General features: G+C 39.2%; 1 protein-coding gene across 3 annotated transcripts in view; it reads left to right on the top strand.

Moving 5' to 3' along the window:
* Nucleotides 1-490: 490 nt before the first annotated feature.
* Nucleotides 491-26337, top strand: part of STAMBPL1 (STAM binding protein like 1) — a 44483-nt gene continuing 18636 nt past the window's right edge. For 2 of the 3 annotated variants that reach the window (XM_019738942.3, XM_019738963.3), the window contains exons 1-3: nucleotides 768-907; nucleotides 20392-20435; nucleotides 24063-24145. In XM_019738942.3, the coding sequence (XP_019594501.1) occupies nucleotides 24116-24145 (30 nt within the window). In that variant the 5' untranslated portion in view covers nucleotides 768-907; nucleotides 20392-20435; nucleotides 24063-24115. Of the gene's footprint in view, nucleotides 908-20391; nucleotides 20436-24062; nucleotides 24146-26337 lie in introns of all 3 variants that reach the window. The other variant, XM_019738936.3, reaches the window with a different exon arrangement.

The following is a 26337-nucleotide window of genomic DNA, read 5'->3' as shown; positions in this document are numbered from 1 at the left end:
TCACATGCTAACTATAATCACATCTAGAGGAAATCATAATAGTTTTCATTACCCATGGGGATGGGGAGAAATAGGACTAAAGTGTTTCATGTTGGGAGTAGGTTATGGATAAATCTCATGCGGGAACTCCTCATGGGAGGCATAAGTGGCACTTTCGCCAAAACCTATCCTGGCCCCGACTCCAATGCGAGTTCATGGTCAAATCCAGCTATACCACGGCGTGTGTACACCGCAGTCTTAAAAAGCACCCATTCCTGTCCACTTTGGCACAACTGATCGTGGAGCAAAATGGGAGTCCAGGTGGTTCGGGGTTGAGGAGGGGACGTGCAAGTTTTCAGCAGAGAAGTCTCACCCTAATGTTTTACTCTCGCTCTAGGCCAACCGCAGAGACCCGCTTCCACCTGCGAGCTTTTTCTGCAGAATGCGGGAAGCCGCAGCCGCGGAAAAGGGGGCGGAGGCAGAGGCGGAGGCGGCACCCAGGGGCCGGGGCAGGGGAGGCCAGGACCATCGCAGTGGCAATTTCTTTTCCTGCAGCGGCAGTAGGGACGGCTGCTGCAGGCTCGGGATCCACCGGCCTGCGCGTGGGTGTGCGAGAGCGGTGTTGACCCCCTGCGCTAGAAAGCCACGCGAAAAAGGGGAGAAGGAGAAGAACAACGCACGCAGCCGGAGCGAGTGGAACTAGCAAAGCTCCATCGGTCCATAGAGGAGAGGGGGAGGAGGCACGGCCGAAGCAAGTGAGCGGGCGCCTCCAAGCTGGGTGCCACAGCACCCGGCTGCAGTGCCTCCTAGGAAAAGCCAGTGCGGCCGGAGCTGCGGCGGCCAGACGGATGCCAAGGCCACACGGCAGGCGCAGGGACAGCCGCTGCAGTCGCCACCCCACGCGGGCTCCGGACATCAGGGGTTGCTGGTGAGTAGGCGCGCGCGTGTATGCTTGAGTGTGAGCGCGCACCGGCACAGGCGAGTGTGCACGCTGGATCCGTGTGCCTGGTGGCCTGGCGCGCCGCTGGTTCCTCTTCCGCTGGCGGCGTCGCTTCTCAGGCTTGTTCCGCGGGAAGAAAATGCGCTTTGCTGGCTGTTCACTTCCTTCCAGCAAGTCCCGCGATCGGCCACCTCAGCCTGCGTTGCCTCTGCGCCCCCAGTCTGCCCCTAGGGGTTAGTTTCACCTTGACAGGAAAGGCAGGAAGCTGTTGCTTTTGGTGGCAAGGCGGAACCCTAGCAGTGACCTATACGCGTGGGTTTCTGGTTCGGCGATGATGTAGGCATTCAGCGAGACCACCGCCCTTTTTTGGGGGGTGCGTGTTGTGGAGAAGGGAGGGGCGAGTGTTGGAAAAACAGCCCCTTATCCCTGCAGGACGTGTGGCAAGCCTCTGTAAATGATGTTTATTTTATGCCATTTATGAGCGAATCGTAAGAATCTTAAGACATTTCCTTCACCAGAGTAATTTAAGCCTTTACAAAAGCCTTTAGTGAAATGCACAAAGAAGTGGAAATGTCACTAGAACATAATTTTCCAGAACTCTATCAAACAACCCACACTGCTGATATCCAAGAGCTTAAGGTGCTATAATTACTGGGGGGAAAATACATAATTAGTGATTCAGGAGACAGAAGCTAATCTAGAGGATTGAAACAAATCTTAAGTGTTTGGGTGGCGCGGAGATGGGGGGGGGGGTGCACCTTCTGGAAATCAGTGTTTGGTAGTGAGTAAAACAGACATCTTTCAACGTAAGCTCCAGTGCGCACACTGCTTTCCCAACACCCTGCAAATCACTGAGCAGAATATGAAGTCCTAGGTTTTAAAGGGGTTTCCAAATTTACAATGAGTGTCAGTAGGATGCTGATTTATGATTTCGTGATTCAAGGCCTTGTCAAGGTCAATATGGCAGATTTGTTCCAGCAGATAAATTATATCTGAATGTTTGAATTCCTATGGGAAGTTTCTGGTGGTAGTTTTCTGGGGTTGTTTTATAGAGATTAGCCACTGGGTTCTCCCTCCCCACCCCACCCCCACCTTGTGTTAATGGACAATCTTACATTTGGGATGGATGCTCAGCTGAACTTCAAAAATGGACTCTATGACTGCATTATAGTAGGCATGTTGTAGCTAAAAGTATGTTTCTTTTTAATTCAAGCTACGTCTTTGAGAAATAGGTTCCTCCTGTTTACCATTTGCTCCATTGCAGTTTCTCCATCCAAAGGCATGAAATGCTATTGGCGATCTACTTGGAGAAAGAACTGGCCACTTGTTTTCTGTTCAAGCACATATCTAGCACATTGTTGGCCACTTGGGAATATCAGCTGGGATTTATGTATCAGCTGGTTCTTGGAATTTTTAAAACAAACTTGTTTTCTTATACTCTTTTATAAAACAATCACCATTTTAATTATCAGGCAGCGACTCCTAGTCCTTTACCCATACTGTGGTCTTCAGGCCTGGTTTTTGCCTACTTTTGCCCTGTTTCATAGGATTCATTCATTGCCAGTGAAAGGCTAGGAGAGAGAAATGAGAGGAGCATGTCTGGAGGGTGTCCTCAGCAGAGAGATTTACTCCTGGAGAAGAGAATGTCTCTGGGGTTGGCTCCTGAGAAGGACTGATAAAAATAGTTAAAGAATTATTAGTAATAGTTACCTCTGTTTACTTTCAGCACCTAGGACTTAACTAAACCAGTTTGATCATATTCCTCTTTCAAGGACTCTTCCGAAGCCTATTTATAACTGCAATCCAGGGAGTGAGGTTGCTTTTTACAGAGAAGAAAAGCCTGGTAATTCTTGCTCAAAATGTGAGGAGTACAAGAAATATGTAAACGCTGCTCAGGAAATGCCAGGTGCATTTATGGAAATGTATTTACCAGACACATTTTATTCCACTGGATTTGTGATTCTCTCTATTGCTAGCATTTTTTCATCAATGCTGTGAAAGATGTATAAGTAACTTCAAATGATACTATGAGAAATGAGTCGTACTCAGCCCTGAAAATATTAAGAGACAGCTTTCCATCCCTTAGGGCTAATGGATCACAGATGCTCAAAAAATATTTGTTAAATGAAATAACAATTCTAGAATGTCTTTACTTCCCAACCTAAGTACATCATGTCTTCTAGTATTGATTATCTTTAGCCATAACTTTATACCAACCCTTTCATCATATTGAAGCCCAGTTGATATAGTCAACTAAGAAGACCAACTTCCTCCACTGAAGCAAAAATAAAAATCCCTCCAAAACAAAACAAAAACAAAAAACACTGTATTAGTACCAATGGACTTGCTTATTCTAGCTCTGCGAACATGTGAATTTTCTAGCTGGATATGTGATTGTGCATTCAGAAACCCTGAGTTGACATCAGAATGTTCAGGAATAATCTCAATGTTGCTACATCTGGATGTGCCTTTTGTCAGAAATTATTTGCATTTCTAAGCAAATCAGATGAACTTCTAGTGCAATCCTACATCTCCTCATACTAAGTGGAAAAGCCAATTAAACCTTTGTCAAATTGCTAAATCTGCAAAGCACATGGTGTTTGATTTTATTTCTAAATTTTAAATTAAGCCCATGTTATGTTTGTCCATTAATGTGGCTGGCGTAGAGACTAATTCAGACTGGAGGTTACTTAGTAACTTGTGTTTATTAAAAGCAGCTCCTTTATATAAGCACCAGTAATTCATATGTTTTAATTTGCTCTAGTTAGCCATTTAAGGTCCTCTTGGAAATGGTTGATCTTGAGTATTAAGGGTGTTATGACTTCCCTTTTTTTTTTTTTTAATAGTTCTCACTTTCTATTCCCAAGTTTATCCTATGATTCATAATCTAATTTCAGGTCCAAAAGTTAAACAGCCGTCTGGAGTTTGCCTGGATATTAACATTATAGTGCATATTAATAATGCAAATTTTCTGCCTGATGTTCTTCCCTTTTTGTCTTCCAATCAAGCTTGTTTTCTTCTGATTAAAAATCAAATGAGATCCTTAGACATTTAAGAATTTTTTTCTAATGGGCTAGGTCCAAAATAAATAAATAAAATAAAAAATTGCTTATCACTGTTTGGAAGTAATACGAACACTGCTATTCTCTGCATAATGCAACATGGCCATTCTTATCAAGTATTTAAAAAGTAGGTACTTGAGCACTTGAACTAGAGTTAAAGGCATGTTCTTTCCATGCAGAAGGGAAAATGTCAGGCAGTCAGATATCGGGATTCTTTGTTTTATGTGGAGGAGAGATAGTAAACCTATGGCATGTATTCCACATCCATGGAAGACATCACCAGTTGATCACAGCATCCTTTCCTGCTGAGCCCAGGTGTAACCTCAGAATCTTGCAAACATTTAACAAATATTTAGTAATACTAGTTATTAAACAGGTGCTATATGTCAGGCACTGTACAAAGCCTTAACACGCGTGGTATCTCAAGGATGATGGAGTGGTTAGGAACATGAATTCTTTTTGCCATTTACTAGTTGTGTGTCTGTGGGTAAGTTACTGACTTCTTGAGCCTCAGTTTCCTCATCTTTCAATTGGGATATTAGTTTCTATCTCATAAGGTTTGGGGGAGGGTTAAATGAATAAATAGGTATAAATGAAAAGTGATTAGAAGTGTGTGGCAAAAAGTTAAGTGTTGTATGTGTTTATTTCTGTTATTATTATTGATTCACAAACAACTTTATACAACAGGTTCTATTTTACATATTAAAAAATTGAGGTACAGAGACCTAGGTAAATTAGTCAGGGTCATAGGCTGGTAAGTGATAGAGCTGTGAGTCAAACCCAGAGAATCTGACTCTAATGCCTGCTTTCCGAATTGTCTCCTGTACTACATGCCAGGTGCTGGGGATACTAATTAGAGCAAAGAAAGTGGGGGCTTGTCATGGAGATTCAGGGTTCCAATCATCTACATTGTAGAATATGCCATCTCCATGCCTAGGCTGTTATACAAAAGTTTTGCTATTTTTTCTTGATATTTTGGTATTTTGTAAATAGCGTTTTTCATTATATTCTTTAATAAGAAGTGTTCCAATTTCTGTTTTCACCTGTTTTAAAATGTATTATTTTTTTGTTTTTGCCTAGCAGTTGACGTATCTATGCACTACTTATTCATTTGTAACATCTTTCCTTCTACCCAGTGAGTCTTTGCTGGAGGCAGGGAGGATATGTCTCCCTAGTATATAATATGTATCTCATGTGTTACGTAAATAATGTGTAATATTATGTAATTATATATTATATATATTTTATATAATGTAGATATTACATGCTTAGGTATGCATTATATACATGTATATACCTATATGTATACATTGTATAATATATGCATTACATATAATACAATATATAGTATATAGTACATTATATTAGGGAGACACTTACATTATATGTAAAGAACCACTGGGTATAAGGAGAGATGTTACAAATAATTATGTGTGCACTAAACTATTGAGCATATATCAGTATTCTGAAAAACCTCTATGCCATCTACCTCTCTTCACACTCCCAGAGTCTCATATATTTTCTAACCATGACTGATGGTGGAGTTATGATGACATTTTATAATTATTTTCATTCAGAATATTTTATAGAGTGAATTTTAGCTGTTCTTTGACTTGTTGAAGTAATTATATCTAATTATAAGAAGCCAGATTTTAATTATAGGTGGGAAGACTGCTGTAGCAATAAAGAATAAGAAATTCTTAATTCCCCCAGCGCTTCTTTAGAATGGAATATGCCATCACTGATTTCAGTATTTTAACATTACATTAGTCCTTATATAATTTCTTGTTCTCTTAAATAACTTTCAGAAATCTGTAGCCAGTATTGTTTTTTTTTTTCTAAGGAGACAAAAGCTTTTCTTGGTCTTGTGTAAATTTTATGGGTAAAACATGACTAGTTTACTTGAGGAAAAAATTTTTAAATCTCATCTTTAAAACTATAGACTGCATCCTTTGACTTACCCTTGTGTGCAAATAAGCGTCATTACTTCACTAAAGTTCAGTCCCTTTTAAAGGAACTGTTTTTAAATTTTGTGAGTTTAAACTCGATTAAGGATGATGGAATTTGAGTTCTAGTGAATTTGTTTTCTAAACTTTTGCTATACTACTTTTCAGTGACATCGCAGTAACTGACCCACAGATTCTGTAAGGGCATATCTAAGAAAGAACTGTCTAGGGACCCATCACGTATTATTCACCTTGATTGATTTGATGACTCTGGGTGAATTTGGAAACAGGAAGCCAGTGATGACTCACTTTTAACCCTCCCTGGCACCAGGTGACGGCTGCCTTTCCTGTGCTCAGTGAAAAACTCCAGTGTGGGTCCATATTGAGAATGCTGCATCTCAACCTTGAATGGCAGGGACAATATCAACTGTGTACATTTTAATTAAAGGTGGAAGGAAAACTGCAATCAGTAATGATGATGATGGTTAAATTCAGCTCAGTTAAGAACCCTGTGATTGTATTTATCCCACGGCTAGAGCCATATCTTTTAACACTGAAAATTCGCTTTTCAACCTCTGAGAAGAAATAGAGGGAGGGCTTTATGTACATGGGCTCATGCTTCCATATTCTGGTGGATTGACTCCAGTTCTTTTTCCAATCTGTTTTGTCCTTGAAAGGTTGATTTGTAAACTGTTCCACAAGATAAGTTTTCTTTAACAGGAGGAACAAATGGACATAGTGGATGGAATGAGATTAGAAAAGAGAGGCCTGGAATAAGTCCTATATATGTTCGTGGTTTTGTTCAGTGGGACATAGAAACGGCTTACAGAATCCACATAGTAGTTTAAGAAAAATAAATAAAAGGATGAAAATCACTTGGAATCATTAGTGGGTATGGAACTTTGGTTTTGCAATTAATGAAAAACTCAAGAAATTAAAATGCAGATTTTGAATTGTAAATGACCACATTCTTACAACATAAAGGTTGTTTTTCTTTGGCAAGTATAATATTGAAAAACTTAGAAAGGTAACTAGGGTAGTGCTTCTCAAACTAGTCTCAAAAAACCAAAGCATCTGCCATCCATCCTACCCCCATAGATTGTTATTCAGTAAGGTTGGATGGGTCCTGGGAGCCTTCATTTTAACAACCGTCTCAAGGGATTTTGATGCAGGTGGTCAGTTAAACCACACTGAGAAAAACCTACTTAAGTGCAAAAATCTAATTTTATATTCAGATTTGTGATTTTACTTTTAAGTTTTATGTATTTATCCTCTTGATTTCCATAGATATTTTCATGTAATGACATATACATCAAGGCTGCCTTGGAGTTTTCATAATGGCACTCTACACTTGTTTCATTATCTTATTAATGTCGGTTTTTTTGATGGACAGAATCAGGAAACCACAGGGTTGGTGGAAATGTTTTAGAGAGGATGTTACAATCTTTCTGAATGGCAGATGTTAGGATAGGGCAGAGAGGATTTGACCAAAAAGGGAAGTGGGGTAGATATGTATTGGGGAGCAGTGGAAAACAAAGTCTAATAATGCATGAGAAGAGAAAAGGGTCAGCTCTCTGCCTGTAAAGGGCAGGTGAGGTTGTTTACCTCTTCTGGTAGGCACTAGGTTACTAGCATGCATTTTGAACAGAGGACTAACCTGTTGCAAGCAAGCATTACATTGGAGCTGGGGACACACAGTACCTGGTCCAGATCAGAGAATGAAAGAACAAGTGGGCAAAGTCAACTTGTCTGTCACCCTAAAGGCAGGAGGGAGCAAGGGTGAGCATCTGGAGCCTTGAATTTGGTAGGACTGACATTGAAGGATTTATTCAACAGAGTTCTCCAGCTCTGGATTCCAGAAGGTCTGTAGACAGTAAATTTGTCTTTCCGGAGAACTGTCTTTTCGGGCAAATTTTAGTTGTCTAGACACTAAGGCCACTCAGCTCATCCATCAGGCCACACCAGCCCCTCTGGATTTAAAAAGCCCTTGAATAACTACCACTACCTTAGTAGTATGATGTGGCAAGGAGGACACGGTTATTCTCACTTTAGACTGGAGAGACAGACTCAGAGAGTAATTGAGCAAAATTCACACATCTGGAAGCACAGATGTGGTAGGGCTAGGATTCAAATCTGAAGCCAGCTACTCAATACTTATAGGCTTTAAAAACAAGTATGATTTGTCTGATTATGAAGTGATACATACTTGTAACAAATTGTACAGAAATGAATGCATGTGAAATTCTTCCTGGTCCCATCCTTGAGAGAACAGTTGAGAAAAATTCAGTGAATATTAATACATTTTTGTTGCAAATACCAAGATCCATTAAATATAGATGTGTTAGTATTACAAAGACGGAATCATACTTTGTATGTTATTCTACAACTTGCTTTTTTTCGCTTAATGCTGTAACTTGAACACATTCCTGGTTCGGTACATATAGATGTAAGTCTTTTCTAATGCCTTCCTCCACTATAGATTTCTTTATTTTAAATAACCCCCATTTGATGGCTATTTATTTTTATTTCCAAAATTTTAAAACCATGCATGCTATAGTGGGAGTGTGTGTGTGTGTGTGTGTGTGTGTGTGTGTGTGTGTTGTATTTGGGGCAGGACAATCTATGGGCAAATCACCTTACAATTGGAATTGCTTGGTCAACAGGAATGCGTTATTTTTTAAAAATGGAAATTTTTTCCCCAGTCCTCATCAATATTCAGTATGATTAATCATGTAAATTTTATCAAATAAATGAAAAAAACTTTGTTCAATTCCATAGTTTCTTAAGTACTAGGTGAAATTAAGCATTTTTTCACATTACTCAGCCATTTATATTTCTCTAATGACTTGTTCATTCCATTTGTCCATTTTCATTTAACTCTACCTTTTTCTAACTGTTCTGCAAATGTTCTCTATGGTTTAGAGATAATACATGTTATAACTGTCACAAATGTTGCAAACTTTTTTTCCTTTTGTTGTCCTTTCTCTTGTTGAAGGGATTTTAAGGTACTAATTGAACAATAAAAAATACTTTTATTTAAAATAATTTCAGACTTCCCAAGATTGCAAAAAGGGTATGCAGAGTTTCTGTATATCCCTTATCCATTTTCCCCAAATAGTAACACCTTACATAGTAACAGTAGTTATCAAAATCAGGAAATTAACATCTTTACAGTACTATTGTCTAATCTACAGATCTTATTCACATTTCATCAGTATCCTTCTTTTGGTCCTGGATCACACACTTCATTTAGTTGTCATGTCTCCTTAGTCTCTTTCAATCTGAAACAGTACCTCAGCCTTTCTCTGTCTTTCATCATTTTGCCACTTTTTAAGAGCACTGGCCAATTGTTTAGCAGAAAAATCTCTCACTATGGGTGTGTCGGATGTTTCCTCATGAGTACGTAATTAAGAGTATAACCTAGTCTGGAGGTGGTCAAAAATATCTTGCCTGAGGAAGAGATGCTGAAAGGAACATCTGGGAAGATGCAGAGGAAGTAGAAGTGTGAAATGAGGGTGGGGGTCATTTGCATACAGCTTGCATAGTGCGATTCAGAACTGAAAGATGCCAGTGTGTGGAGGACGCAAAAGCAGGCTGGTGAGTTGGCATTTGGGTCAGACCCAGTTTTGCAGGACCTATTAAGGGCATGTGATATTAACAGTGATTGAAAGTTATTATGGGGTGGCCGGTTAGCTCAGTTGGTTAGAGCGCAGTGCTCTTAAGAACAAAGTTGCTGGTTTGATCCCCACATGGGCCAAGTCAAGTAGATTGAAACAACTACTTGACTTGGAGCTGATGGGTCCTGGAAAAACACACTTAAAATAAATAAAAGTTTGTTTTTTTTAAAAAAGAAAGTTATTAAAGGTTTTTAAGCAAAGGAAAAACTTTGTCTAATGACATACCTGTTGTATGTAGAAATAATCAAAGGGGAGCAGATGAAAAGTAGATCAGTGCGAAAGGCTATTCCAGCAATGCAGACAGAAAAAGGTGGCCTTGAATAGGGTGCTGTGAGAAAAGGTGGTGAGCAAATACAGATCTGAGAGGTTTTGGAGTGTGAATCTGCAAATGTAAGTGGTAGATTGGATGTGGACTTGAGGCAGGGAGCAGATGGAGGGTATTTCTAGGTTTTGCCAGGTGTTGCGTAACCGATTGGATGTTGGTACCATTCATTGAGAGGAAGGAGTTTTCTGTGTCAAAGTCAGAAATGTGATTATCTCTAATTCCCTTAGATGACAACATTTACAATATTTTTGCCTACTTATGCTCTTATATCTCACTATGTCCACTTAACTTCCAAGTCCTTTGTTGTTTCTTTCGTCATAATCTCCCCCAATAACTATTTACCCTTCTCCATTCTTTTTACCTCTCTCAATCCAGACCTGGGGTACCTCATCCCAGTTGCCTAATTGCCTCCTCTCTGGGCTGCCAATTCCTCTTCTCTGTAACTTTATCCATTGCTGCCAGACTAATTTTTTTTTCAATTCTATTGAGGTACAATTGACAGAGACTATTTCAGTTTAATAAATATATATTAAGTGCCTAGTTTGGGAGCATCACCTTGTTGGGCAGAGTTGAGAATTAAATAAGAAGCGTCATTGAGGACACTCAGGGTCATTTTGCCTGGTGGTAAAAAACAAAACAAAACAAAACTGCATTCCTATCTTACTCCTTACATACACATAAATTCCACACAGATCAAAGATGTTTATCCAAAAATATCTAACCATAACATTACTGGAAGAAAAGATTGATGGACATATTTTGAAAATTTTTTAGCATCAGTGAGATTGAAGACCTTTTGAAGACTGATGGAATACCCAGATACCATAAAAAAAAGAAAGATCCTTTTGACAACCTAAAATTTTAAAATTTTATACAAAAATTAAGCAACCATCAAACAAAAACTTCCAACTAATAAATGTAGAAGAAAGGATGGGAATAGAAAAGTCACCATTTTAAAACACCACAGTAATAATTATTTCAGGTAAGAATCATCTTTGGATGCTGCTAAAATGAGTGGGCAAAAGTATATTTGCGTATGCTCAAAATCACTCCCTAAAATATACGTTGTAATTGCAAAGAACAAAAGAGTAGCTTTACAGGGGAGAAACCAGGCAGACATAACTTAAACAAATGATCAAGGTTAACATCACTGATAATGGGGCCAACCAGTGTCTCCTGATGCACTAAGAAGGACACGCCCTCTCCTCTGGGGTATTTTTGCCAAAAAAGGCATAATTCTGGCTGTTTCCTATAGTTCGTTCGTGTTTATAGAAGTTACTGCAGTTTTAATGCTATAATTGCGCACATAATCGTTTAATATCTTTACACATCTCTGCCCCTAGCAGAATGTAAGTTTTGTAAAATCAGATACTGTGTTTCTTTGCTCACTGTTGTATTACTAGCTCCTAGCACAAAGTAAGGGCTTAATAAATAATTTTGGATAAATAAATTAATTAATTAATTTAATTGGCACTAGCAGTATTTGTGGGAAAGATGTATTTAGCCTTGGAACATCGTGAGTGAGAAATCACAGTTGGATGTCCTAGTGGAAATGGATGGAGGTCATTTGAAGACACAATGCTAAAGCTCAGGTTAAGCTTTACTTGAAACCATGAAAAAAAATGTATCTTATGGAATAAAAGTACGTTAAGAGTAAAGACAGAAAATGAATAGTTAAGGTGCAGGGTGAGGGAAGTGGGTGGAAAAAGCGAACATCTCTGCTTCACTGAGGCCAAGGCAGCCATTTGTTCTAAAATAGGGAATGTTCAAGTGATCAAGGCCAGGTATTTGGGGGTTATTTGTAACTGTCTGAGAGAAATGTTATCTGATACAGTCAGTCTCAAGTTTTAATGTGCATAAAGAGTTCCTGGGCTGCTTGATAAAATTAGAGATCCGTGGGGCACCTTTCCCAGAAATTTTGACTCGGTGGGGCCTAGAAATCTGTTTCTTGTAATGGCCAATCCCTCCTCCACCAAATAATTATGATGCAGGTTGCCCAGGAACTACACTCAGGAAACTTGACATCCAAGTAGAGGGATGTCAGCTATGGGGAAGGAATATAGAGAGGGAGTGAGTGGTGAGCAAAGAGGAACAGCAGATGGCCTCATTACCAGCCTTGGCAGCCTAAGGGGTTCTCTACGCATTTTAACATGGATGCTGGGGAAAGTTATGGAGGGACACAGACTGTTTTGCTTTTGTCCACTGCATTGAAGAGATTATCTACGGCAAAACCAAAACTGTGAATGCAGCTGTCTATTGGAGCGTGTTGAACAGTCAGGATTCCTATGGTGGGGGAACATTGGAGGAGCGGTAAATAAGTATTCGAGGACAGCTTTTGCTTTTCAGTAGTAGTGCTGGACTAAATTCATCTTGTGGAAGCACTGTCCTTAGAAAATTTATGAAAATTAAATAAAATTGATTAATAATGCCCAAGAACTGACTTCATCTCTGAGCTTCAGGCAGCTGGCAGGCAAGAAAATGATATTATTTTGAAAATGTATGTCTGACTCACTATGCTTCATTGAATTAGATAACTTCTGGATAGTATTTTCTTAAAAGCAAATTGCAATAAAAAGGGAAGTATGTACATTAGAGTTTAGTAGCTAATAGGTGACTTATCTGTAGAATGCATGATTTCCAGGAAATTTCAGTATCTCAACAGCAGGATAACAAAATTAACGTGCTCCTATGGGTGTATGAGGACAAAATAATTGTGTACAAATATGAATGTCTCCTTCACACCTCAAATTCATTTTCCAAATGTTTTTATGATGCATATTAATTAAATCATCTCATTAAAACAGAGAACAGAATTCTAAATTAGCGCATCTATGAGCATAGGAAATGCCTTTTGAATACCACAACTTAGAATTTATATTCAAAACCACCAAATATTTTGAACTGAACTGTGTCATAGAATAATTATGCGTTTGAATTTCTTAACTACATATTCCAGGTGGTCAGTCCACAGAGGTGGAGTCATTCTGCTTTAGAAGCAAGTGAAGAAAATAAATGCCCTTTTATTTCTTTGTCAGGGAGAAGGTTATGAATTAGAGATTTGTAATACTGAACTGAAATTTCATTTCTGCAGTAAATCCTATCCGTCTTGCCCATGGCCCATGGATTTGACCTTCCCCTGATTTGACCTTTAACTATTAAATGTTAGTTGCCAGTATTGCTGTGTGACTAAGAGTATGCACTCTGGAAACCTATGCACCTTGTTTTGTGTCCTGCTCCACCATTTGCTCAAGTTACTCATTTGAAGCTCTAGTTTCCTCATCTGCAAAATGGAGATAACTGTCATTTGTTGAGTGCTTATGACACCAAGCGTTGTACTGCATGTTTTACAGGCATTATCTCACTTCACCTTCTCAACAGCTCTTTCCTTCGTTACCGTTACCCACCTCACTCTGCAGTTTGGGAAGCTGTGATTTTGCAGTTAGTGGTTGGAGGCAGAATTTCAACCCAGGTGGTCTGACACCAAAGGTTCCATGTCTCATCTCTTGGCTCCACTACCTCCTCTGTGATAAGGCTGTTGTGAGGGCTGAGATCATGTGTGTTAATGCAGTATTTCAGTTAACCAGGGAGGGACACCTTTCTGTTAGTATTAGGTTGGTACAAAAGTCATTGCAGTTTAAAAGGTTAAAAACAGTGGCAAAAACCACAATTACTTTTGCACCAACCTAATATTATGATAGCTTTTTTGCTCTGTTAAAAGTGATGTGTTGTCCTACAGTAATACCTCACTTACCCAGAACTCAGTTTGCTCTTATTGGAGAAAAACAGGTAAGACAAAATGCTTTTTGAGCAGGCAAGTTAGAAATCATGTAGCACATTCATTGCAATCTGCATATAGTTTACTCACAGGAGATCTCTTCAGATCCATGTCCAGTCAACACTTTAACTTTACATATAAATTTAAAGTATTTTATCAGTGATCTAAGATTGACTAAATGGGGATGGGGGGAGATTGAAATTAGAGAATTTAGTAAAGAAGTTGCTTTTTAATTGATTTTCTAAATGGCAGCAATTAGAAACGGAAAGAAGGGTTGGTGTTAGCAGGTACATTAAAATAAGGTTGTGCATCACCAAGAAAGAGTTAAATAATATTTATATTATAATCAAAGAAGAATGTAATATTATCTTAGAAGTATTTCTTTTGAAAATTGTTAAATCTCACAAAATTCTATTATTATTGTTAATTATTATTATTTTAGCTATTCAGAATCACCACATTTGAATTCACATAGCTAAAGATTTTCTTATATTGCCAGAGGAACCCAATATCAATTAGGCAGCATACTACATAATCCCAAGAGTGCCTTAAACAGTGGCATTTATATCTTACACACCAACAGTTCAGAGGAGAATGGTTGCAGGATAAGTTCAGCTGCTCAGCAATGTCAGCAAGGAGCTAGACCCATTGCACCATGCTTTGCACACCAACTGCTTCTTAGGCTTGACCCATCTGTGTTGCAAGATGGCTGTTGCATTTAGCGTCATACATGAAGACACATGTCCAACCGATGAAAAAGGCCCATATTCTTCAGAATATCTGTGTGCATTAGAGATTAAAATCTCACAGAATCCTCCCAACAGATTTGCCCCTTCTGGTCCCATTGTCCAGGATTTGGTTACTTGCCAACTCACCAAGTCCTGAGCGCAAGGGAGTCTGGAAAAGTGAATATCCCTGAGATTGGCAAGAAGTGGTGATGCGGAAAGTGGGTAGTTTTCAGATAGGCAACTGACAGTGTCTATCAAAAACTAATTGCAATGAAGCAAGTAGTTAAACATTAACCGTCTCCGATAGCTATAATAGAAATCAATGTTTTGTTTTAGGACAGAGGTAATTAACCTCATTTCTCTATAACCCTTTGATGTGAAAAGGGACTGATTTTCTGTGAGTTTCCTTCTGCCTGCCAGGGACTATAGTAGAAGTTTTATATGTTACCTTTACATATTAATGTATATTATATAATTTATATAACCTTTATATATTAATATAATTTATATAATTTACATTATACATTATAATTTATATGTAATTATAATTTGTATATTACCTTTATATATTAACATAAAAAGATGCTTCAGTTGAGTTCTTCTAGAAAGGTGTTATTTTCTCCCATTTAATGAAGATACAATACACAAAAAGGTTAAATGAAATGCCGTAGCATTCCCAACTCATAAGTGGTGTACGCTGCATTATCCTACATGTAGATATGGCCCCAGAGTCTGAGCTGTGGTGCTGAGGGTGCTCAACTGCTCATCCTTGTGTCAGGATGAAAATTGTATTGCACTATGAGAAATCATTATTTTATGACTTAAAGTGCGACTTGATTGCCGTTAGGGTAGCCTAGATTTACCTCAAAGTAACTTAAATCATACATTGGGGGGGCTGATTTATTTAATAATCTTTCCTGGAGCCCCTGCATCCTTGCTGATTGATCTAATCTAAACCAGTGTCATGGTGTATTTAACCTGGAGTATTCCTTTAGGGGCAAGAGACAAGCACCTGACACCTAGTAGGTACTCACATATAGTACTTATGAGTATACACAAAATGCAATAAAAGCTATTTTAAAAGCTATTCTAATCATGTTTCATATTTTGCATAGTAATATTTCAGTACATATCTTCTGGGTTACAGCATATTTCAGTGATTTGCAGTTATTACGGATGAGTATAAATAATCAAAGTAATCATTAGTTTTAATGTCTGAATTTTTATTTTTTTTTATCTTCAGACTTTATTTTGTTGCTCAGATTTTTCTTATGTAGTATTTTTACTTCTCCACTTTCTTTTAAAATTATTTTTATTTTTCACTTATAGTTGACAGTCAATATTATTTGAAATTAGTTTCAGGTGCACTTATCTGAATTTTTAAATCTTTAAAAATGAACAGCAAGGGTAGCCTAGGTGGTTATTTTATTTTCCCTAAACCGGGTCCCAACCTGTAAGGAGTGTCACTCAGGAGACTCAGGAGATCCTTTTTTCTGCCTCTGTCATTTAAAGCTGGGGGGATGACCCTTTACCACCCTTTATCTAAATCAGGTTAGGTCACTGCAGCCCACAGTCAGGTTATGATAATGTCCTTTATTTATCTCCAGCTAAGTACATTGTGCCATGTTTTCCCTTGAAAACGTGAACTTTGACCCAGGGAGAGAAAGAAAGGCTGCTGGTTGGCCAACTAGAAATGAGACTCCAGGTGGTGGTGTGCAGTGTTTGGCCTCTCTTATCTGCTTATTATTTCAGTACAGCATTCAGGTTGAAAGGAGTGCCAGAGAGACACCTTTGGGTGATGGCTCACGGGCTCTTCTCTGTGTACTTCCTCTCTGAGAAGGTTGTTCACTGTCTGGAAGTGTCCTCTCTGTATTCAGGGATATACGGCTTTGTGTATGAAAGTGGGTCAGGATTCTGAGCTTAGCCACCAAAAAAGTATTAAAAAAAAAAGAAGAAGAAGAAGAAGAAAAGGAAAGTTAAGGGACTTAAGGCTAAACCGGTGACAAAATAAACACTATGCTAGGTCAGATAGTTTTCTCTCTGTTCACTCTTGGTATTATTTGCTGCTGGTTTTAAAAGGCAGAATTGTAGAGCTGCTTCCACATTTCCTTGGAGGAAGTTGAGACATGGAGACATCAAATTGGGTCCCCCAAATCAAAAGGATTCTGCTCTTGACTGTAAAATTGTGAGGGCGTAGGGAGAGTCAGCCTTTATAAACTCCGAGCTGTGAAATGTCAGTTTGGAAAGGGTTCCTGCCCCTCCCAAAATACTCATGGAAGACACTCCATTTTTGCCACATGCCCTCTGGGCACTGTTGGGAACTGCTCAGTTGGTTCCAGGAGCTGCTTGTTAGGTTAGCTGAACCCGTGGGACAGGGGTTGTCCTCTGTGTGCTCATTGTCAACATGTGTTTTATTATTATTAGTAGTAGTAGTAGTAACAGTTGTAGTAGTAACTGTAGTAGTAGTAGTAATAGTAGTTTCAGGTGTACAAAACAATGTAATAGTTAGACATTTATACCCCTCACAAAGTGGTAACTCCCCTCTCCCAATCTACTACCCCTCTGACATTGTACATAGCTGTTACAGTTCCACTGACTCTATTCCCTATGTTGTACTCCACATCCTATGACTATATATATATATATTAAATTATAGTTGACATTCATTATTATTCAGCTTCAGCTTCAGGTGTACAGTGCAGTGATCAGGCATCTACACCATCCCTGACATGGTCTCCCTAATAAGATACGTGCCCATCTGACACCCTATAAAATCTTTACAACATTATTGATTATATTCCCCAAACTGTTTTTCATATCCCTGTGGCAAAATCTCACTTATATATGGAATCTAAAGAATAGAATAAATGAACAAACTAATCAGAAACAATCAGAGATATAGAGGAAAAACTGAGGGTTGCTAGATGGGAGGGGGGTGGGAATGAGGGAGAAGGTGAGGGGATTAGAAAGCACAATTGTCAACATGTGGTTTTGATACCTCTTCGGTGCCTGGTGTGAGAGGATTAACAGGAAGCAGTCACTACCTTACTCCTCTTGAAAAGGTCATTCACGAGGAAAATGGCTGTGTCTTTGGAAGCAACCATTTCTTTACTGTAGTGAGGAAAAGAGACTAGAGGTAAAGGTGAGAAGACAGAAGCTCTAAAGCAAAAAGAGCTCTCAAGAGGTATATGACAGGTTAAATGTGTCACCAGGTTGTAGTTCAGATGTTATCACATCACAGGAATGTAGGCTCTCCTTGGGGTGGAGAGTAGGGAGCAGGTTGAGATTAAATCAGTCATTCCTAATGAATGTTTTCAATTAGTTGTAAGCCTCTCTCAAGTGATGAAGTGGGGCCATGATGAGCCCAGTGGTGGATGAGGAACGTGAGCCTGGGAGGATTTGGTGGATGACTAACAATGGCTCATGGACCCACAACTCACACCCAGGTTGACTCCAAAGGCTGCCTTTGCACTGTGTGCCCCAGAGCACATCGAGCCTCCACTTTGAAAAGAAAATTTATGTTTTATTTGTGCCTGATGTTGAATATTTTCCATCTGCCTTTGGCATTCTCTGGATATCTTGTTTCAGTATATTTCTGAACCTCCAAATTGCAATGTGTATCTTATCTTTAGCACTTGAAGTCATCTTCTACCTGTCTTCCCGCCATAGCTGCTGCAGTGTGAGCAACTAGAGAAGTGGGCCCTGCCAGCATCATGCCAGCTCTCCTGTGCTGTTCAAATTACACGGATTACCTCCTTCCTTGAAGTACCATTTGCTTATAATCATGGCACTTAATTCATTGTCCTTTCCTCCTGTTGGAAATGGAGAACCTACATGAAAATGGATTCAATTTCCTCAGCAGAGACTAAACATTCAACCCTCTTGATCCACTGCTGTCACCACCTCCCTGTACCACCCAAGACACCATTACCTCTCCCCACTGATATCCTGCCTCCTCCCTTCCCCCTCAACAGCACAACCAAAGGTCTCTTTTTAAATTATACCATTTACATCACGGCTTTGCTTAACACCCTAAATGGTTCCCCATTTCACTCCATGTAGAAGCCGGAGTCCCAGTGGTGGTCTGGAAGGCCTCCTCACCTTCCCTGCCTCTCTGATTTCTTTTGTCACCACTCTCCTCTCTGCTCATCCTGCTCCAGCCACACCACCCTTCTTGTTTTTTCTCAGACACACAGATGTGTTTCCACTTTAGAGCCTCTGCACTAACTCTTCCCTCATCCTTCACTTCCTTCAAGTCCTTGCTTCATTTTTGGTTTCAAAACGAGACCTATCTTGAAAACTCCCATTTAATACTGTAATCAGCTGCCCAGCCTCCACTGCACAGCTGGTTCCCTTACTTTGCTCTTTTTCTTTTTTTTAAAGAGGACGTACTACCTTCTAACTGACTATGCAGTTTATTTATTTAAAAGGTTTATTGTTAATCTATCTTTCCTGACTGGAATGTAAACTCTAAAAGGGTAGGAATCTTTGCCAATTTTATTCATGTTCCACATACCTCGGTGTTCAGTTGATGTTTGTTGAATGAATTTATGATTGAATTAATGAATAGACCTGTTCTAAGAGAATTAAATGAGCTACCTATAAGTTCTTGAAAGCTGGTGCATTTGGGGACATATTTTAGCACAGATCTAGAGCCAAATATTTACTAAGCTTCTGTTATATGCCTGGGAATGTGATGGGGAGTGTACTCTAGACTTTAAGGGAATTACTTCATTCATTCATTCAATAAATATATGTTGAGCCCTTCTTAAGTACCATGTTTCCCAGAAAATAAGACCTAACCGGAAAATAAGCCCCAGCATGATTTTTCAGGAGGACGTCCCCTGAACAGAAGCCCTAATGCATCTTTTGGAGCAAAGCTTTATATAAGACCTGGTCTTATTTTCGAGGAAACATGGTAGCAGGCATTGTTCTAAACTCAGGATAGAAGATAAATAATAACAAATGTACTGGGCCCAGTGGTGCTAGGTCCTCAGATTTTTTTTTTTAAGAAGCTGAAATCTGAATTTTTGTATGACTCTCCCAATTTTTAAATGTTGATAACTAACTTAATTTTTAAAAAATCTATCATAACAGCCAAATTAAACATTTATGACAACCAAATGTTGCCTTTTGAGATGTATCTTCTATGTTTGAGGGATTATGTGGTACAGATTCCAAAGAAGTCTGAAATTTCTGGATGGATAGCTGGCATGTCACAGTCGGGGCTGGATTTAGGTGAGCTGTGGGAAGAAAGGAGGTTATTTGTGCTCCTCCCTGTACCTGGGCCAACGGTGTGGAGGCAGCACAGGCAGAGTGTGAGGCAGGTGGGGTGATGGAGAATGTGTATTTCCTTATCGGTACTGGCAACAGTCTGCCCGGGCTACACTGAATCATCCTTTCTAGGTTAAACTTACTGCATTTGTCAGGATACGGGTCCAGCTGCCTAAACAAAGACAAGGTATTAGCTAAGATAGCATTTGTCTCTGTCATAGGGATCTGAGTGTAAGCAAACTAGACTGCTCCTCTTCTTGCTTTGCCATGGTTCCTCCTTATGACTGAGGATGGCTCACATGTGTGGCACCATTGCAGCCGGTAGGAAGGGCAGAGGGGTAGGTAGAGAAGGCCGTGTCCTATTCTTTAAAGGGTAGGATCCACAGTACTTCTGTTCACGCCCCATTGGCCAGAGCTTGGTGACATGGCCACACCTAACTCGAAGAAAGGCTGGAAAATGTAGGCTTTTACCTGGGTGGCTTTGTATCTGCTAAAAATTATATTTTTTATTAAAAAAGAGAATGGGTATTGCAGAATATACAGCAGTCTGCTGTATTTGCTTTCGTGAGTCTCAGGTTGTATCAGGTAAGGTACCTCTTACTGTCCCCTGTTTTCTAATTATTTTGTCAGATCCTGGTAGCGCAAATGGAAGGTGATACTTGACATTTATTTCTTCCTATTTCAGATTCTTCTGGACCACTGTGTTTCTGGTTAGACTGAAAGAGCATGGTAAGTTTTTGTTTTGTTTTGTATGTTTATTTGTATAGTTTATCAGGAGCAGAGGTTCTCAAATGTTTTGGTCTTAGGACCTCTTTGCACTCTTAAAAATTACTAAGAACAAAGAAAGCTTTGTTTATGTGGGCTATATCTATTTATATTTACCATATTAGGAAATAAAACAGACATTCACAAGAATATTCAAGTAAGAGTCCATGAACTTGGACCCTTGGAAATCTCCACTATACAATTATGAGAGATTGAGGGTAAAAAAGTAAAGAATGTTGTAGTAATATTATGAAAATAATATTGACCTCACACACCCTTTAAAAGGATCTTGGGGACCCTGTACCACACTTTGACAGCTACTGATAGAACATAACCTGTTTATGTTAACTTTGGTAATTACTTATGTTGTAACTGATAAATGTGAGGACTAGGGATTAAAAAACAAAGAAATTTAAGACAGGACCATTGCCATTGAGTAGCTAATGGTACCCCCCTAAATAAATAAATAAATAAATAAATAAATAAATAAATAAATAAACTGACCAACCTATAAACTTCTTTCATCTTAGATTTTTTTTTATGAGTTTCAGGTGCACAAAACAATGTAATAGTTAGACATTTATCATTTATATCCCTCACACTGTGTCAACCCCACTCCCCCGTCCACTACCCCTCTGACATCGCACACAGCCATTACATTTCCACTGTCTCTATTCCCAATGCTGTACTCTGCTTCTTGTAACTATATACATTATACATACATATATATTTATATATATATATGTTTATATATATATATATATATATATATATATATACATATACACATATACACATATAAACTTATAGTTGACATTCATTATTGTTCAGTTTCAGCTTCAGGTGTACAGTGCAGTGATCAGGCATCTACACCATCCCTAAGGTGGTGTCCATAATGAGACAAGTGTCCATCGGATACCCTAGAAAATCTTTACAACATTATTGATTACATTCCTCAAATTAACTTTTGTATCCCTGTGGCAATTTCATCTTAGATTTGAGGGGAGTAAGTTTCTATTTCTGAATTATAAATTTACATGTGGGAGTTAATAGTGATTGGCAATTTTGGAATTTAATAAATCCTGATATTTAAGATATATTGAATTAAACATTTAATATATTTAGAAGCTCATTACAGAGAAGTTTGATTTTTGTGCCAACGTACCACTGTGTTTGCCCACCCAGCCCTGAATTTGCCTTTTCATCCCTCCACCTTCTATGGAAATGTAAAGTGCTAGATATTTGCATTTTCAGCCACTGTTGCAGCCAGGCTGCAGGCATGTGACCTCGGGTCTGCCAATCAGACACCTCTATCTCATACTTTGAAATAGAAACTAGTGACATGAAGAAATGTGAGGTAACTCCACCTGGCTCCCAGGGCAGCAGCTGGTGTTGGTGGTGGAAGCTGCAGGCTCCCCTACCCATCAGACCAGTGATGCTGTGTGATTTGGGGTGATGTTCCTGGATGTGTAGTCTCCAAGCCCGATTTCTCCATCTTTCTGGAAATTTGTAATATTTCCATTATCCTATGAATTCAGGAGTTGGTGCCTTTGCTTGCAACTACGAATCATTCTTGATACCTTCACAAATGCAGTGCCTTTCAAAGTAGTGTTTGGAAACCTCATCTAATGGATCCAGAATCCTTGTGGGTGAGTTCCAGGAGTCTGCATTTTAAACAAGTCCTAGGCTTAAGAACAAATTTAAGAACTGCTGTTCTAATGTTTCCAACTTTTTAAATTGTTTCTTTTAAAGATTTGAGGAACCCCCCAAATTTTTGCAAGACCCTAATCAATGACTAGTATTTCCTTGTTCCTTTCTCTTCCCACCCGCTCCAAACTCCCCAGAAGCCTCTTTGTTCAGTCTCTTTAACTCTTGTAATGTCCATTTTTTTTCCTGCTTTATTTCTTTTCACTGAGAAGTGGTAATTCCCCAAATGGCATTGCCTACATTCAGTGGTGCCAGAATTAATTTGGGTTTTAAACTACACTGTGACTGTGGCTGTCTCTGGGTCATTTTTCTCTTGTGCATTTCTGCAACCTGCAAGCTTAGATCTCCAGGGATCACAGGAGAGAATGAAGGGGAAAGGCTACAACATGCCAAGTAACTTTCCTTGAAGGGTTTTTCGGTCATGGATTCAGGCCAAAAAAATAACATGGAAAGGTTGAATGATCTACTTCTGAGATTTCTAGAATCACAGAACGTTACAACTTGAAAGAATTTAGCCTAACTCCATCACTTCATAAATGAGGAACTGAGGAGAAGACATATGTCCATCATGACATAAGTGATTGATGGAGTATAAAGGCCAACATAATTTTAGAAGTGGGAAGTGGTGATGCAAAGCTTGACCTAAACTAGTGTAAAGAAGAGGCAGACTAACATTTATTGAGTGATTAATTTGAACTTGGATATATTCACTTAATATCGCTGAGTTTCAACTGAAAAATAAAGATTCTAATAATAGCTAACATTTATATCATGTTGACTATGTGCTAAAACCTATTCTAAGCACTTTATATGCTAACTCATTTAGTCCTTATCACAACTGCATAACTAGGTACTATTATTGCCCCCATTTTTCAGATAAACAGAAAGGATAGATAACTTACCTGCAGACACACAGCTAACATACTTGTTTTCTATTGTTGATTTACAAATCACCACCAGCTTCATGGCTTAAGACAACATACATTTATTATCTCACAGTTTTGTGGGTGAGGAGTCTGGGCACAGCATAACTAGGTCCTCCACTCAGTGTCTTCACAAGGTAGCAATGGAGGTGTCAACCAGGGTAAGGGTCTCATCTGAGGCTTGGGATCCTCTTCCAAGCTCACATGCTTATTAGCAGAATTCATTTCCGTACAATAGCAGAACTCATGTCATCCAAGTCTTCAAGGCCAGCAGCAGAGTGTCTCCCCCTTTGAAAGGGCTCACCCGATTATTCCAGGCCCATCCAGGGTAATCTCCCTTTTCTTAACATCAAAAGGTTAGGGGCCTCAATACGTCTCTTTGTCTTTGTCATATAACATACGTAACATGACACGAGAGCAATATCCCATCACCTTTGCTATGTTCTATTGATTTGGAAGCCAGTTACAGGTCTCGTCCACACTCAGTGGGAGGGGTGTCCACAAACCCGTGGATACCAAGGGGCAGGAATCATGGAGTCATTTTAGAATTCTACCTCCCATAGCCGGTAGGGCTTAATTTAAGCCCAGACTGACTCCAGGTCTGAGCCCAGGGCCTCAGAGTCCATGCTCTTAACCATTATGATCTTTCTCCCTTTGAAGAAAGTAAAACCACTCTATAACTTCGCATAGAAGTCTAAGGAAGATAATGTCCAGCAGACTGCGTGCAAAGCAATGAGTCCTTCACATCTCCACTTTTAAAGAACTGCTTCAAGAAACCATAACCACCTGTAGCTTTGTATTTTCAGGAAGTGATTTCCAAGGGTCTCTCTAAAAACTGAGATTATTGAAGTAATTTCAATAAGTTCATATTCTTCTGAAGCAGAAATAATCCTGGGGTTTAAGATTTGAGACTGGAATTCTTACAAAATAACCCTAACTCTGCTTTTTGTCTTTGAAACAGATGAAATAATTGAGAAGAAAGAGTGAACACCTTCATTTTGTAGACAGGACAACATGGATCAGCCATTTACTGTGAATTCTCTGGTAGGTGGCAGCAAATGATATTTTACATATGGTCAGAAAACCCAAAAAAGAAGAACAGAAACATACCAAATGTGAAATGAATCACAATTACTACAAGAAGTTTAGCATTTGTTGTTTTTTTCATCCATCTGTGTGGTCCTCTCCTTTGAGGAAGTGACTAATAAAGCCATCTTTGCTGGAATTAAAAATAATCTTTCCCCCAAAAGTGTGAAATGTTAATTTATCTGGTTAGATTTCAGGAGTGTAATCCTTTAGTAGAACACTGGAGAGAAGAACTTTGCATCAGGTATAGGTCCTTCTTTGTGCCTCAGCTTCTTTATAGATAAAAATTGGAGGCTTGCCTTGTGTAGTAATGACCGAGGAAACCATTTTATATTTAACACCTAAATGTTGCTTTGGGATCTTGTGTAAGTGTCTGCATACTTGGAACTCTTGTTCTTTTCACTTTTCCCCTTTCAGCCCAACATGGTGCACATTTTCTCTAGCTACATCTTAGAAAAAGTATTGTGCTGGAAAGGAAATAACAGGAGCCTTAGGATCACGTGGGCTGATTCAGTGTCCCAGATCAGCCTCCAAGTGTGAATATAGGCACATTATATAATCTCCATGGCCCTGTTTTTGTACTTTGTGCCTTATGACAATTGGAAACAATATTTTTAATGTTCCCAGCCTATCGTGGGGGCTTGATAAATGGAAGCTTTCGTTATCACTACTTTCCTCCTGACGACCCTCCCCCACCCTCTCACTGTGGGTAGCCCTGAGAGCAGTATACTGAATACCCTCTACATACAAAGCTTAGCACCAGAACATGAAGAAGTAGAGGGCCTGGTTCTTGCTCTGAAATAGGTTATGACCAATGTCCTCTCTGTGCCAAGAAAGTCCTTCACAGAAGCTCAGTTACTTTGAGAATATGTTTGGAGGGTGGACAATTGTAGGAACTTTTCCATTTTCTGATATTGTTGGATAATAAAATCTGCTCCATTTCCACCTGTGCAGAGGAAAGAATCATTCCTATGGAGCGTCTTGTGTGGTTTTCTAGAACATTATTTAGGAGTAATTAAAATTTTAGTGGACACGTCAATGTAAAAAAGAACACTAAGCCTTTTTCATCTGGAAATTTTGTATTTTCACCGACATGCAAATGAAATTCTTATAATTTGATGAAGAATTTAGGCTATTTCCCAGTTTATCTCTGAAATCAATTCTAAATTTCGGAAGGATAGGACCATTCAGTAAAGGAAAGGTAAATCTTATTTTTATTTTCAGGTAAAAAGATAATCTAATTATAATCATGTTGCTCCCTTTTCTCTTTTTCTCCTTTACTTGGTAAATTTACTGATTACCATCTGTGTTGCCTGAAGTATGCTATTTCCTAGAGAACAGGAATAAATGGAAAATTATTCCTTTCCCTCAAGGAGTTCATAAGGAATGAAAAACACTTGTGCATAAGTAGTTATAATTCAGTGTGGACTGTATAATAATAATAAATGGGCAAATTACTTTTGTACATACAGGAGCCTGGAAGCCCCCTTTAGAAAATGTCCAATTTCCATAGACTTCCCCCCCCCCTCCCGCCCCCAGTCATTTTCTGATGTCATTGAAGCATTTATCTGTGGTCAAATAACAATATCTTCATGTAACTCTGCTGAGCTCCATAGGTGAGTGTGATTGGGGAAACATGGATATGTTGCTGTGGTGCCTGAGACTTCTCAGTTGGAAAAGGTGGTGTATACCCAGGCCTGAGACTAAGAGTTCACAGGCTTGGATACCTGCCTTTGCCGTGGGGAAGGCTCCAACAGGATCTCTGAAAGTAGAAAGCCTTTCCGAGAATTGGAAGAGCAGCATGACAGGGTTTGGTTAGACAGAAGTGAGATAATTTAAGATGAAGTCCCTTAGGAAGGGTCTGAGCGTTGATGTTGGTGCCAGTCACACCTCTCTGATCACAGCATTCTGGACCAAGTAAACACAGGGTTAAGCTGCAAGGTGTGGTTCAAAATCAAGCATACCCTTTAGTCCTCAAAACTTGCACCTGGAGAACACGGGAGACTGATAAGTCTTGTCCCTTCTGTTCTAAATTGAACTAGTTACAGCAGGGATAGCTGGAGACCTTCAGTGTGACGAAGCCCAGGCTCTGAGAGCTTCCTCGGGGAGAAAGAAACAGGGAAGAGGACTTGCCCACATTGCTGTAGGCA

Source organism: Rhinolophus sinicus, chromosome 15 (assembly GCF_057876585.1).
Source record: "Rhinolophus sinicus isolate RSI-liver-muscle chromosome 15, RSI-T2T, whole genome shotgun sequence".
Taxonomy (NCBI): Eukaryota; Metazoa; Chordata; class Mammalia; order Chiroptera; family Rhinolophidae; genus Rhinolophus; species Rhinolophus sinicus.
This window is presented reverse-complemented; position numbering and strand designations above follow the sequence as displayed.